Source organism: Enoplosus armatus, chromosome 4 (assembly GCF_043641665.1).
Source record: "Enoplosus armatus isolate fEnoArm2 chromosome 4, fEnoArm2.hap1, whole genome shotgun sequence".
In the NCBI taxonomy this organism is placed as follows: Eukaryota; Metazoa; Chordata; class Actinopteri; order Centrarchiformes; family Enoplosidae; genus Enoplosus; species Enoplosus armatus.
In genome coordinates, this window is record NC_092183.1 from 8,049,738 (window position 1) to 8,062,035 (window position 12,298).

The 12,298-nt window shown below is 40.0% G+C and overlaps 2 protein-coding genes across 3 annotated transcripts; one reads left to right on the plus strand and one right to left on the minus strand.

Moving 5' to 3' along the window:
* Positions 1 to 316: 316 nt before the first annotated feature.
* On the minus strand, positions 317 to 5,500 carry utp15 (UTP15 small subunit processome component). Of its 2 annotated transcripts, none has more exons than XM_070904643.1 (11): positions 5,394 to 5,500; positions 5,189 to 5,281; positions 4,863 to 5,047; positions 3,797 to 3,975; positions 3,590 to 3,715; positions 3,182 to 3,317; positions 2,940 to 3,024; positions 1,823 to 1,978; positions 1,569 to 1,670; positions 1,196 to 1,329; positions 317 to 1,036 (listed from the first exon to the last, which is right to left on the minus strand). In XM_070904643.1, the coding sequence occupies exons 1-11, from the start codon at positions 5,481 to 5,483 to the stop codon at positions 736 to 738; spliced, it is 1,587 nt and encodes a 528-aa protein (XP_070760744.1). In that variant the 5' UTR covers positions 5,484 to 5,500; the 3' UTR covers positions 317 to 735. The 2 variants fall into 2 exon arrangements, with proteins under 2 accessions (XP_070760744.1, XP_070760745.1); XM_070904644.1 differs by having other exon boundaries at positions 5,189 to 5,226; positions 5,390 to 5,483.
* A 1,484-nt stretch (positions 5,501 to 6,984) lies between these two features.
* On the plus strand, positions 6,985 to 9,875 carry LOC139283750 (transcription factor BTF3-like). Its single transcript, XM_070903780.1, has 6 exons — positions 6,985 to 7,039; positions 7,961 to 8,029; positions 8,131 to 8,244; positions 8,864 to 9,065; positions 9,163 to 9,219; positions 9,491 to 9,875. The coding sequence occupies exons 2-6, from the start codon at positions 7,961 to 7,963 to the stop codon at positions 9,535 to 9,537; spliced, it is 489 nt and encodes a 162-aa protein (XP_070759881.1). The 5' UTR covers positions 6,985 to 7,039; the 3' UTR covers positions 9,538 to 9,875.
* The last annotated feature ends 2,423 nt before the right edge of the window (positions 9,876 to 12,298 follow it).

The window sequence follows — 12,298 nt, forward strand, 5'->3', positions numbered from 1 at the left end:
TTGAAGCTACAAGTTGCGAAATGGCGTTTGAGTCGCTGCGGCTGCTGTTTCCAGTCTGAGCTGCAGCCTCCACTGACACAGCATCCTCCTCCCTGTCACTGTTGATGCTTTCTGTCTTCCGTCTGGTCAAATGCAAATTCCTCCTCATACGTGAAAGTTAACCGTTTCTTTGAGGTTACAGCGACCTCCAATGGAAGGCGATAAAATAGTCCATGGGAGAGGGTAATAAAAACACACATGTCGACATTTAACACACAGTGAGTTCAACACAATTATAAGCCAGTTTCCATATTACAAAAATTTATTTCTATTTGCTTATAAAACATGTGTGAATGCCAAATATTATGAAAACACAAAGCAGACATTCACAGAGAAATCATTCAAACACTCGAGCGCACGCACATACACACACACACACACACACACATTTACATTTGAAAGTTTAATTACAAGACTTCCAATAAAAGCAACAGCTTTACAGTCACACATTAAGATATTCTTCACACAGTAAATACGTGTTCTCGTTGTTGCCTTTTGTGTTTTCAGTCACGCTCAGTTAAAACACCAGAGTGAGACCATGGGTTCGTCAGTCTCTTAAAACCTGTACCAAAATGTTTGTTTGGTGAAGTCTGACATGCAGCCTGTCATGTCAGGATGTCTGATGTCTCAAAAAGAGGTTTTAGAGTTGTAAAGGCACTCTAACCCAGTCTAAAGCAGTTTTCCCCCCTACAAGCCTCAGGTGACCTGAAGCTGTGGTCTTGAGGTACTTGCTTCTCCCTGAGCCAGGCCGTTAGACCTCCTGATGTCAGGGCATGGCACCTCCTTCCTAGGGAGAGAGGAGGCAAACATTGTGTCCAACATGCCCAGCACCTCCAGGAGTTCCTGCTGGTAGTCGATCTCTCTGTCCAGAAGCTCCTGTATACGCAGCAGCTGTCTGTCCACAACCGGTGACTGACCGATTACTGACTGATAGATGTCCAGGATCATCTCAGCCGCTGTTACGAGGACAGGAGCAAACCTGGGGTCAACCAAGTTCCTGGAGAAGAAACAGGAAGAAAAGTTAAAGTATTCATGTGACAAAACATTTCTGCACAATTTGATGTGCAACGGCAAGCCACCAAATTCAATGCATCCAATAACACATTATGCAAACATTTGGTAAAGCCAACTTAATGACGTTTTATCTGCAACTTACCCGATGAGGAAGTTGAGGAAGCGAGAGAGCCCCTGTTCATCCCTTCCGGCCAGAGCGTTCTTCAACGTTCCTCTTCGATCCAGCTCCTTTATAACAGCAACTGTGATCTCTGGCTTTCTCAGTCTTGTCCATGTCTATAAATAAAATTGAATACACATATGTATATTAATAAAAGTGAAATATTACTACCACCTTTTTGCAATGTTAGTTTGTGCATGACAGATGCTGCCACTTTGTGCAACTCAGCAACAGAATGAGTCACTGCTTTATATTGCAAGTTGAAAAAAAGGATGACTTTAAAACGAGAGGGAACCTCAAGAAAATTACACCAACTGATTTAACCTTGTTGATAACGTTATAAATACATGTATACCTCCAGAGCTGTATCCAAAGCCTTCGACACATTAAATCTCTTGAGCTGCTTGTCGTATTTGGCCAAATGCTGTTTCACTGGCTTGCTGACGAGATAATCATCCTGGAAAAAGATGGAGAACCAAGAATGTAATTAATGCTTTGGGGGGGGGGACAGTCAGTCAATGTTTGTCTTGGGGAATAATCACTCAACAAACCACATCATGTCTCAGTCTTTTCACTTCAGGAAGTGCATGCTACTAAATATAAACTTACCTGTTTGGGGACGTAGTTCTTCCCCTTCACAAAAACACGATATGATGGTCGTCGTCTCTGCTGGCCAGAGATTTCCCTCGACTCTTCCAGGCTTTTCCTGTGTTTGATACTCAGAATACCGTTGGTCATACCCACAACAATGGACTCATCATCCGGCTGAGGAGAAAGACGTATTCAAAGTTTTACTGTCAAGAATTCAGGCTCTCCGGGAAGCAGGCCCAAGAAACAAACATTTAATTCTGTGCAATGACTGATGTAACAATATAGTATATCATTTTCAATATGCTATAAAATATATTAACATTTATCTCAAAACAGTGCATATTTTTTATAGAACATGGCTATAACTGGAACAGCATGTTTCTAACAAATCAAAGATTGTGGCAGTGATTGAAAGGGAAAACCCAAAAGACCTGAAAGGCCAGAGTAAAACAAGGCCTTGTTAGTTCACTCTCTGAGGTTGCGCAGTGTTCCAGAAGCCCTACACCTTCTTGCCAATGGCAAGAGGAGAGGATGTACCATTTCATCTCCGATCTAAATCACTGGCAACACGAGATATTTCTGTTGGCTGCTGCAGAAACTGAATCCATCACTTTACAGTCTCAGAGCTGGTCTCTCAAATCACGGCTCCCTCTGAGGGTGCACCTCAGATACAAGCACATGTTCTTATGTATTATACATGTATAGTGCAATACATATATAGTTACACACATCCATACATATATATACATTGTTACTGTATATATATATATTTTTTTACCTCACTTCACTTAAATACTGTAAATGTGTATATTTTTTATTTTCTATTTCTTATTTTTATATTTTGTACATACCTTTAGTTCTAAATTATGCTACTTTCTACTCTTGAATGGGAGCACCGGTACTGTACAATTTCCCCCCGGGGATCAATAAAGTATTTCTGATTCTGACATGTTCATCTCTCTGTATTGAGGGTTTTTCAAAACAAGGCATTTCCCATCTTGGGTTGACTGTGGTCAACTAGCATGTAATTATCATACATTTTGCTTCACTTAATACACTTTTCTACACTTAATTCATCTTCAAACATGAAAAACGACTAATAAAACGTGATGAAGGGTTGAATGTAATTTCTTACAGCCAAAGCCAGACTGAGGATGGAGGCAGCGTAGTCAAAGTTGTGGACCACTTTATAGTTGGTTGTGTTGTACACCTTTACATGCCTGAAAGACAAACAGGGGCCCTACATTAGATCAGGTTCATATATACATTACTTAATAATAAGTATGCAACCGTCATGACAGATAGAGCAGCTGCTGATTTCCACAGTTTAAGACATTTATTCTTTGTCTACTACTATACATACACCTGTCCCCTTACCTGTCCAGAGACGCCGAGAGCAGTCTCTGTCCGTTGCTGCTGAGATACAAAGAGGTGACAGTTTTGTGATGGTTCTTCAGTGACACCAGAGGCTGGCCTCCTTTTAGCAGATCCCACACTTTCACATAGCGGCCACCTAAAGACAATGATAAATATATCTTTAATGCCCTGCATAAACACCAGTGCTGTCATTTGGGAGGCAATAGTGTAGGAAAAAAGATTTACGCTGTTTTTGTCCCAATTGGAGTCTCAACCAAGCATTAAATGGATTCAATGTCACACAACAACCCATTTCAACCTGAGGGATCCTCCATTAAATTGAAAAACACTTTTGTTTGTGTTTTGTCTGACAAAGATGGCATATTTTCTGGAAGCGCTGACTGAAAATGAGATTTTATTGCTGGCTACCTGCAGAGACCAGGAGTCCCTCAGAAGGATAAAGAAGCAGACTCTCCACTGGCTGGCCGTGGTCCATGGTCATTACACTCTTATCCACTCTGGCATCAAACAGTTTCAGTGTGTGGTCGTATGATCCTAGGGGGAAAGAAAACATCAATTGTTTAATAGTCACACAAAACTCATAGTTTAAAAGAAAAACAATTTTCTTCCACTCACCAGTAATGAACAGATCTCTGTTGAGTTTGCTCGTGACACCACAACGAATGTAATCTGTGTGTTCTTGGTAGGTGTTGAGCTCAGTGGCATTTGGGATGTCCCAAAGTCGACAGGTGTAGTCGTCTGACCCGGTGAGGATCTGGTAACGGTCTGACGTGAAGTCTGTTACATGTACAGCCCTGAGCAGAAACAAAGAGACAAAATGTACATCAGTTCACTGTTATGACCAGACGTTTATAAGTCTGTCAGACGGTTTACAGGTTGTCAGAATTCTTGAGATCATCATGAAATTCAGTCGATGGATCACTCAAGAGATCATCATTCAACAATTCCTTTACTATACAAGAACTCCAGAAGATACAATCAGCTAATCAAAAGCATAGTCCACCCTCAACAGGACAGCAGCTTAGAATGATGATGATTGGTTTTGATACAGTACCATGAAAACAATATTGCAAATGCTGATAGCAACATGTGTGTAGACTTTTTAAACTGTCAGGGACTGGTTCTACTATTTGACTAACGAACTGAAAATGAAAACTACAAACAAGTGTACAAACAAAATTGCAACATTGTATTTCTATATGTAAATATAGTATGTGTGTATGCTCTAAGGCACAAAATAAGCATTGAATTTATTCTTGAAGCATTCTCTATACCTTCAATTATTTTGAAATAGTGAGAGCAACAGCAGTGAGAAGAATTGAAGACACATAGGAAAGTAACAAGAACGACACTGAAATGAGGATTTCTTTTGAAAAATCCTTACTAATGCAAGAATCTAAAACTTGAACTTTTAAAAGTGAACAGAGAACATGTTCTCTCCCCACCAGCAACGTTGCCTTTCAACTCTGGTCAAAGGCTGTGACATTCCACATATTTCCCCTGGACCAGGATTACATTAACTTTTCCAACATAACCTCTGCAGGGACTGCCAACATCTAGTAAGAGAGCCTCCTCAAAATGTAGCAATAGATGTTGAAATTAAGTCTATTTTGTAACACTCAATCTTCAGGCTAGGACAGCACAACTAAAACTATCAGAAAGTGACACATTGGATACCTACTTTGTGTGCCCTTTGAACATCCTGAGTGCCACCTTGCCACTGACATCAAACAGCCGGACCACCGAGTCCTCACATCCTGCCACGAGAAGCTGACCGTCTGACCTGAACCTGCCACAGTATGCAGTGTCCTTAAACCGTGTAAATGTCTTCACAGGCTCCTGGGAGAACGGCCCGTAAATGTGGATCTGTAGAGAAACCAGTGTTAGGATGACAAAAAATGACAAACAAATGTTGCAGACTAGAACCAGGATTGTTTTATGAGGTGAACACCGATTCCTTTGAATAAACACAACTAAGCTGAATTCATGCAAGAGAAGCCAACATACTCTTGTGAATGCTGTCACAGCGAAGTTATGTGGAGCCACTGGGGAGAAGTCTATGTTTGTGATTGCGCCAAATTCTTTTATCTGGACGGGAGCCTGAGAGAGGAGAAACAAAGATGCATTGTCAACACTGAGAAACAAAATTAAGGATGCACTTTTCTAACTCTAAACAGTAATATTAGGACAGTATACTATAGAAGAGACTCACCTTGTAGTTTTTCCAGTACAGTGTATCTTGTGTGACTTTCTCTCCAAGTTTAGGATAGACTTGGATTTTTGTAGGTTTAAACGAAGCCATTTCTGACCAAATAGTATTTGTCTGGTAAGATACAAAAAATACAACACATGGATATTAACATATAGCAAGAGATATGAAACTAGTTAAGATCTTAAGCATGGAGCCCAACAATGTTCAAACTCAGATATGTAGTTAAAATTGTAGGAGCAATCCAAAGGTTTACAAAGAAACCAAATATGTCAGGTTGAACCTGCGGTGTGGGGGGGTACTTGTATAACACAATGCATCTATATTACTTTAATTTGATGGATTGGTGCACCCATAAAAAACACGGAGTGAGAGTATAATTGTAAATATGACAACGAGGATCTGGAACAAACCTACACACAATAGTGATACTGAAACAGAGTGGGATAAGGTGTTTTTTTTACAACTTTAATGCTGTAGGAGAATAAACGTGGTATACTGGATGGTCAAGGGTTAACAGCTTAGCCAATACTGTATTGATCACGAGAAGTCACAAGTAATCAAATTCAACGACCTGGAATGAAAAGCAACACAGTACACATTCACACTTTTTACTAAACAGCATCCCAACCCATAAAACTATGCAAATCGTGAAGTAACGAATTCACTATTTCGAGATAGTCAATATCTTCACTGAGGTTTGACTGTGCATGAAGACCTAAATAATATAAAAACATTCTTAATAGTTGAAATTACACGTGATGTTACTGGTTTGAAAACAAAAGCAGCTTATTAGACAGGTACCTGAGCCAACGTGTTCAGTACTTAGCACACTGCGCTTTAGCCAGCTAGCATTTTCTACCAATCTGCATTCTGATGATTCTCACCTTTGAAAGAAAAGGTCCAGGAGTGCAGATTTAATGTTTAAGTATCTTGTGTTGAAATTAGATGATACTGATATTGGTTGTCCAAGTAAACTAAATGCTTCTCATTTTAAAGAGTTATCACGTTGCCTCTCGGTGTACTGGAGGACGCCATGATTATAGACGTGACTACTTCCGTTATGGATGGCATAGCTTTATTGTTCACTGAAAGGATGCACAAGTTACGTCTCAACTTCAAACACAATATTTTAAATTAAAACATTTGAAATATTTTAAATGGTACTGACGGTGGACCCAGTATTGTACTTTTGTATAGGCCTACTTAATAATTACCTTGTTTAATTGTAATTTCATATTCAATTAAATCAACTTCCTTTTTGGTGAAATTTGACCGGAATCTTGGACTGATTTGACCTATTTATGTTTATTAATGTTTAGAATTGTAGTTTATTGCTAATATTTTAAGTGGCTGTTAAAAAAACTTTAGCTAGTACCGAAAAAAAAGAAAAACTTCTTTATGAGTTCACTACTCTTAGTAAAATTTAGAAGTAGGTTATTTTTGTGCGTAATTTCTGGGACTACAAAACAGACCGATTTAATAACAGAAAACAAAGTTTTAAATTAAAGTTAAAATTACGAACATACATTTTGGAAACACTGCGGGCACATCCGGCAAGTTATTGATCTGATGGCGTCACTTCCGGTCTTCATCCCTTTCTCCGAACTTCTATCGACTGTGTGACCCGCGTGTTTACACACTCCCAGGTCGGTTCACATCTCTGTAACCTTCTTAAGCGCTCTCAGCCTCATATCATTTTTACTTTGTAAAGAAGTAACGGTTCTCTGTGTCACACTACACGTTAAAGTGCGAGGAAAAGGTAAATTGCACTTGAATGCTAGCATCAGTTTGAAGAGGCCTAAGCTAGCTGTTTAGCTTGGCTTGCTAAGTAGCCTGCTGTTCAGTTGTCATAATTTCTCAGAACTCGGGCTAAAAAACAAGTTTCCCTGTCTGTGAGTCTGAAAGATCAAGCATTAGTCTACAGCATGTTTCCTCGTTAGGACACACTTGGGAAAGTAAACTATTAAAGTTAGTAGCTAATTGATTTCTCTTTGCTTTGGAGAACGTTGCGAGTCTAACTTAGGCACTAACTTTAGCTGACCACCTCTGTCTGATTCATGCAGAGCTTGAGTTGAGACTAAAAAGTCTCAGCTATTTTTGGGCTTCTGACAGCTGTACATTCTTGTTATTTTGCTGTGCCAACAGCTAAAGCCACGGGGGGATTTTGGGGACTTTTAGATTTGGCACTTAGTTGTAATTACACACCCTATGCTTCCAGTGAACTGTAACACACATTGGGTGCTTAACCTTAGTTTCATCAATTGACAATTTATTACTCATTAAATTTAGACTTGAATTTTAGACCATTTTGCATATTTATATATCTGGTTCTCATTTCAAGATCAAACTGTTAGTGTGCATGTACCTGAGAGTAGAAAATGGATGTAACAAACAAAATCGGTATTGACTCACTACCACCATCATATTAATGTTGGGATTGCATTAGTGAATGGTTATTGGTGCTTTCATGTGTCTCCTAGCTGTGCCAAGTGAGATTTTCTTTTCTCCAAATGACTGAAAATTGTGGGCAGATATTACATTTGGTGATGTGTTGTTTCATGTGTCAGATGAAGGAGTCGATAATGAACCAGGAGAAGCTCGCCAAACTGCAGGAGCAGGTCCGCATAGGCGGCAAGGTGAGTTAGAGGATATGCAGGAAAATTATTATTTTTTTCTCTGTGAGTCATGTCATCAGGCTATAGGTTCATATATTATAGCTCATTGTTGTGCTCTGTAGGGGTCAGCACGCAGAAAGAAGAAGGTGGTGCACAGAACAGCAACAGCAGATGACAAGAAGCTGCAGTTCTCCCTTAAGAAGCTGGGAGTCAACAACATCTCTGGCATTGAGGAGGTACAGCAAGTTCTTTCTGAAATGCAAAAAAACTAGTAGATAGACAGGTCTTCTTCATGACATTGATGCTCTTAGGTTCTCCATTTAATAATAGAGTAATAAATATAATGTGATACATGAGGCCAATTTTGACAAAAATGTCATCAGACGAAGCCTTTTTAATTGCTGTACTTGAGAGTTGAAACAATTAATTCATCAATTAGCAAAGAAAGAAGGCAAAAAAAGTATATGTTATGACATTACAGTTTATCATCTTGGTAATTTAAATAACAGAATATATACAAAATAGGACTGTAGTCTATTACCCCTTATAGCTTACAAAGATTTGTCCAAAATGTAATGTTACATATAAAAGAGCATGAATGCTGTAAGCATTTTGTTTGTAAACATGGGGTTGTATCATTGAGAGATCAGATCTAGTCAGCATGAGCAAAAATAACATAATAAGAAGAGACGAGAAGAAATAGGAGTTTTTAAAGTGGGTTTTTAATCAGTTGTTCAAAAGGGTGTTACCCAGCTGGTAGAGACTTGCCAGCTGTTTTGTCATCCTCTGTGACACTGGCCTCAAACTCCTCTAATTTCTTTTCTTCCCTTCAACTCCTTTTGTGTTCCATTATAGGTGAATATGTTCACAAACCAGGGGACTGTGATCCACTTTAATAACCCAAAGGTTCAGGCCTCCTTGGCTGCCAACACCTTTACAATCACAGGGCATGCTGAGAACAAGCAGCTCACAGAGATGCTCCCAGGAATCCTGAACCAGCTGGGAGCTGACAGTCTTACCAGCCTCAGGAGATTAGCAGAGACCCTGCCCAAACCAGGTACCCACAACACTCTTTACTGACCTGTTTGCATCTATCAGTAGTTTTGTGTGCTATCTATCAACAATTTGCTGTTTGTTCTTCCTCCCACTCATAGCTGGAGAGAACAAAGCGCCCATGGTTGCTGCTGAAGAGGAAGATGATGAGGTTCCAGGTAAGCAAATTTACACAACCAACAACATGAAACCAAGATTTGCATTAATCCTGTGATGTATTGGAGTATTAAAATATCCTCATTGTTAACAGATCAGAACAGGCCGACCTAGATGTTTGCATTTACGTTTTTTGCATGGAACATATCTTAATAGGTTTAGTCACAATGTATTTGAGTGAGTGTTTAATAGTATAAGACAAGCCTGTCACTGACAGTCCGTATGGATTAATTCAGAGGGCCTCCACCCTTCTTCCTCTGTTTCTGGTTTCAGATCTTGTTGAAAACTTTGACGAGGCTTCAAAGAACGAGGCAAACTAACTCCAGCAAACATTTCAAGGCTCCTCTTGACTCACCATACTTTAACATAGCAGCATTTTGGAATTCTTCGTCTTTGTTATTGCTCTGTGGCTACAAAAAAGGTAGCTTTTTAATTGTAATCTTGACCATTGGGCTGAAACAAGTAAAATTTACCTTTTCTGGCAACTGTTACCTACTCCTTTGTCTGATTTGCCTCGTTCTGCAATACAAGTGAAATTATTTATTTCAGTGGAATGTGCAAACCTGTCTCTTTCTCATGCTGCCTCTCCTGCATTGTGATGTCTACACATCAAAAATGTATTGGTGGAATTAATCATGTAATAAAGATTACATTTCAATTTCTCAATTTTATTTTTCTTTTAATGCTCCACCAGTTCTTTGGAACATTGAAAGGAAAAGCATGTTTACTTTGCTGGTTCTATTATATTCCACCTCATGGTCCTAGTTTTCTAAAATTTTGCAGGTGATTAGGTAATGGCAATCATTACTAAAAAGGAATATACCAGAGAAAACATTGAATTCTTTGTCATCACTGGTTGTGCGGCAAAAGCAATTCAATTCAATTCAATTCAATTTTATTTATATAGCGCCAAATCACAACAAAAGTCATCTCATGACACTTTACAAAATAGAGCAGGTCTAGACCGACTTTATAATGTTATTACAGAGACCCAACAGTTCCCACCATGAGCAAGCACTTTGGCGACAGTGGCAAGGAAAAACTTCCTTTTAAGAGGCAGAAACCTCGAGCAGAACCAGACTCTAGGTGGGCGGTCATCTGCTTTGACCGGTTGGGTTTGAGAGAGAGAGAGAGACAGAGAGATAGACGTAGAGACACAGATAGACAGGTAGGCAAAGATGTATGGCAGCACTAACTAGAAGTAGAAGTAGCTGTAATATTAGCTTAGATTAATAATAGGAGCTTTAATAGTAACAGAACTACAACTAAACATAACTGTAGAGATGAGAGTCAGGCAGCAGCACCCAGGCGTACCAGGACCACGATCCACAGCGACCTACGAGTCAACAAAGCACAAAGAAACTCCGGGGAAGAAATAAAGTTAGTAACATGCATTGGACTGTGATGAATGTGCAAAGATGAGGAGGGAGAGGAGGAAAGCTCAGTGCATCATGGGAAGTCCCCCAGCAGTGTAGGCCTATAGCAGCATAACTAGGGGGCTGGTCCAGGCAGGCCTGAGCCAGCCCTTAACTATAAGCATTATCAAAAAGCAAAGTTTTAAGCCTACTCTTAAAAGTAGAGAATGTGTCTGCCTCCCGGACCCAAACTGGGAGCCGATTCCACAGGAGAGGAGCTTGATAGCTGAAGGCTCTGGCTCCTGTTCTGTTTTTGGAGACTCTAGGAACCACAAGCAGCCCTGCATTCTGGGAGCGGAGTGCTCTAGTAGGGTAATAGGGTACTATGAGCTCTTTAAGATATGATGGTGCCTGACCAGTAAGAGCTTTGTAGGTGAGGAGAAGGATTTTAAACTCTATTCTAGATTTTACAGGGAGCCAGTGCAGAGAAGCTAATACAGGAGAAATGTGATCTCTTTTCCTGGTTCCTGTCAGTACACGTGCTGCAGCATTCTGGATCAGCTGGAGAGTCCTCAGGGTCTTATTGGGACAGCCTGATAATAAGGAATTGCAATAATCCAGCCTAGACGTGACAAATGCATGGACTAATTTTTCTGCATCTGTTTGAGACAGGATCTTCCTGATTTTTGCAATGTTACGGAGGTGAAAGAAGGCAGTCCGTGAAGTTTGTTTTACGTGGGAGTTAAAGGACATGTCCTGATCAAAGACAACTCCGAGATTCCTCACGGTGGTGCTGGAGGCCAGGGCAATGCCATCTAGGGTAACAATATCCTTAGATACTGTATTTCTGAGGTGTTCAGGGCCAAGAACAATAACTTCTGTCTTGTCTGAGTTCAACATCAAATAATTACAGGTCATCCAGGTCTTTATGTCCTTAAGGCATGCTTGAAGCTTGGCTAACTGATGAGGTTCTTCTGGCTTGATCGATAAATATAGCTGGGTATCATCCGCATAGCAATGAAAATGTATGGAGTGTTTTCTAATAATATCCCCTAAAGGAAGCATATATAAAGTGAATAGTATTGGCCCAAGCACAGAACCTTGTTGAACTCCATGACTGACTTTGGCGTACATGGAGGATTCATCGTTAACATGTACAAACTGAGATCGATCTGATAAATACGACCTAAACCAGCTTAGTGCGGTTCCTTTGATGCCAATTAAATGTTCCAGTCTCTGTAATAGGATATGATGGTCAATGGTGTCGAATGCAGCACTAAGATCTAACAAAACAAGTATAGAGACAAGTCCTTTGTCTGATGCAGTGAGAAGGTCATTTGTAACTTTCACCAGTGCCGTCTCTGTGCTATGATGAGCTCTGAAACCTGACTGAAAGTCCTCAAGCAACCTATTGTCATGTAGAAAGTCACACAGCTGGTTGGCGACTGCTTTCTCAAGAATCTTGGAGAGAAAGGGGAGGTTAGATATAGGTCTATAGTTGGCTAAAACCTCTGGATCAAGAGTGGTCTTTTTAAGAAGAGGTTTAATTACAGCTACTTTAAAGGACTGTGGTACGTAGCCTGTTAATAAGGACAGATTGATCATGTCTAGTAAAGAAGTGCTGACTAAAGGTAAAACCTCTTTGAGCAGCCAGGTTGGGATGGGGTCTAAGAGACAAGTTGATGGCTTAGATGAAGAGATAGTTTTAGTAATTTGGTGAAGGTCA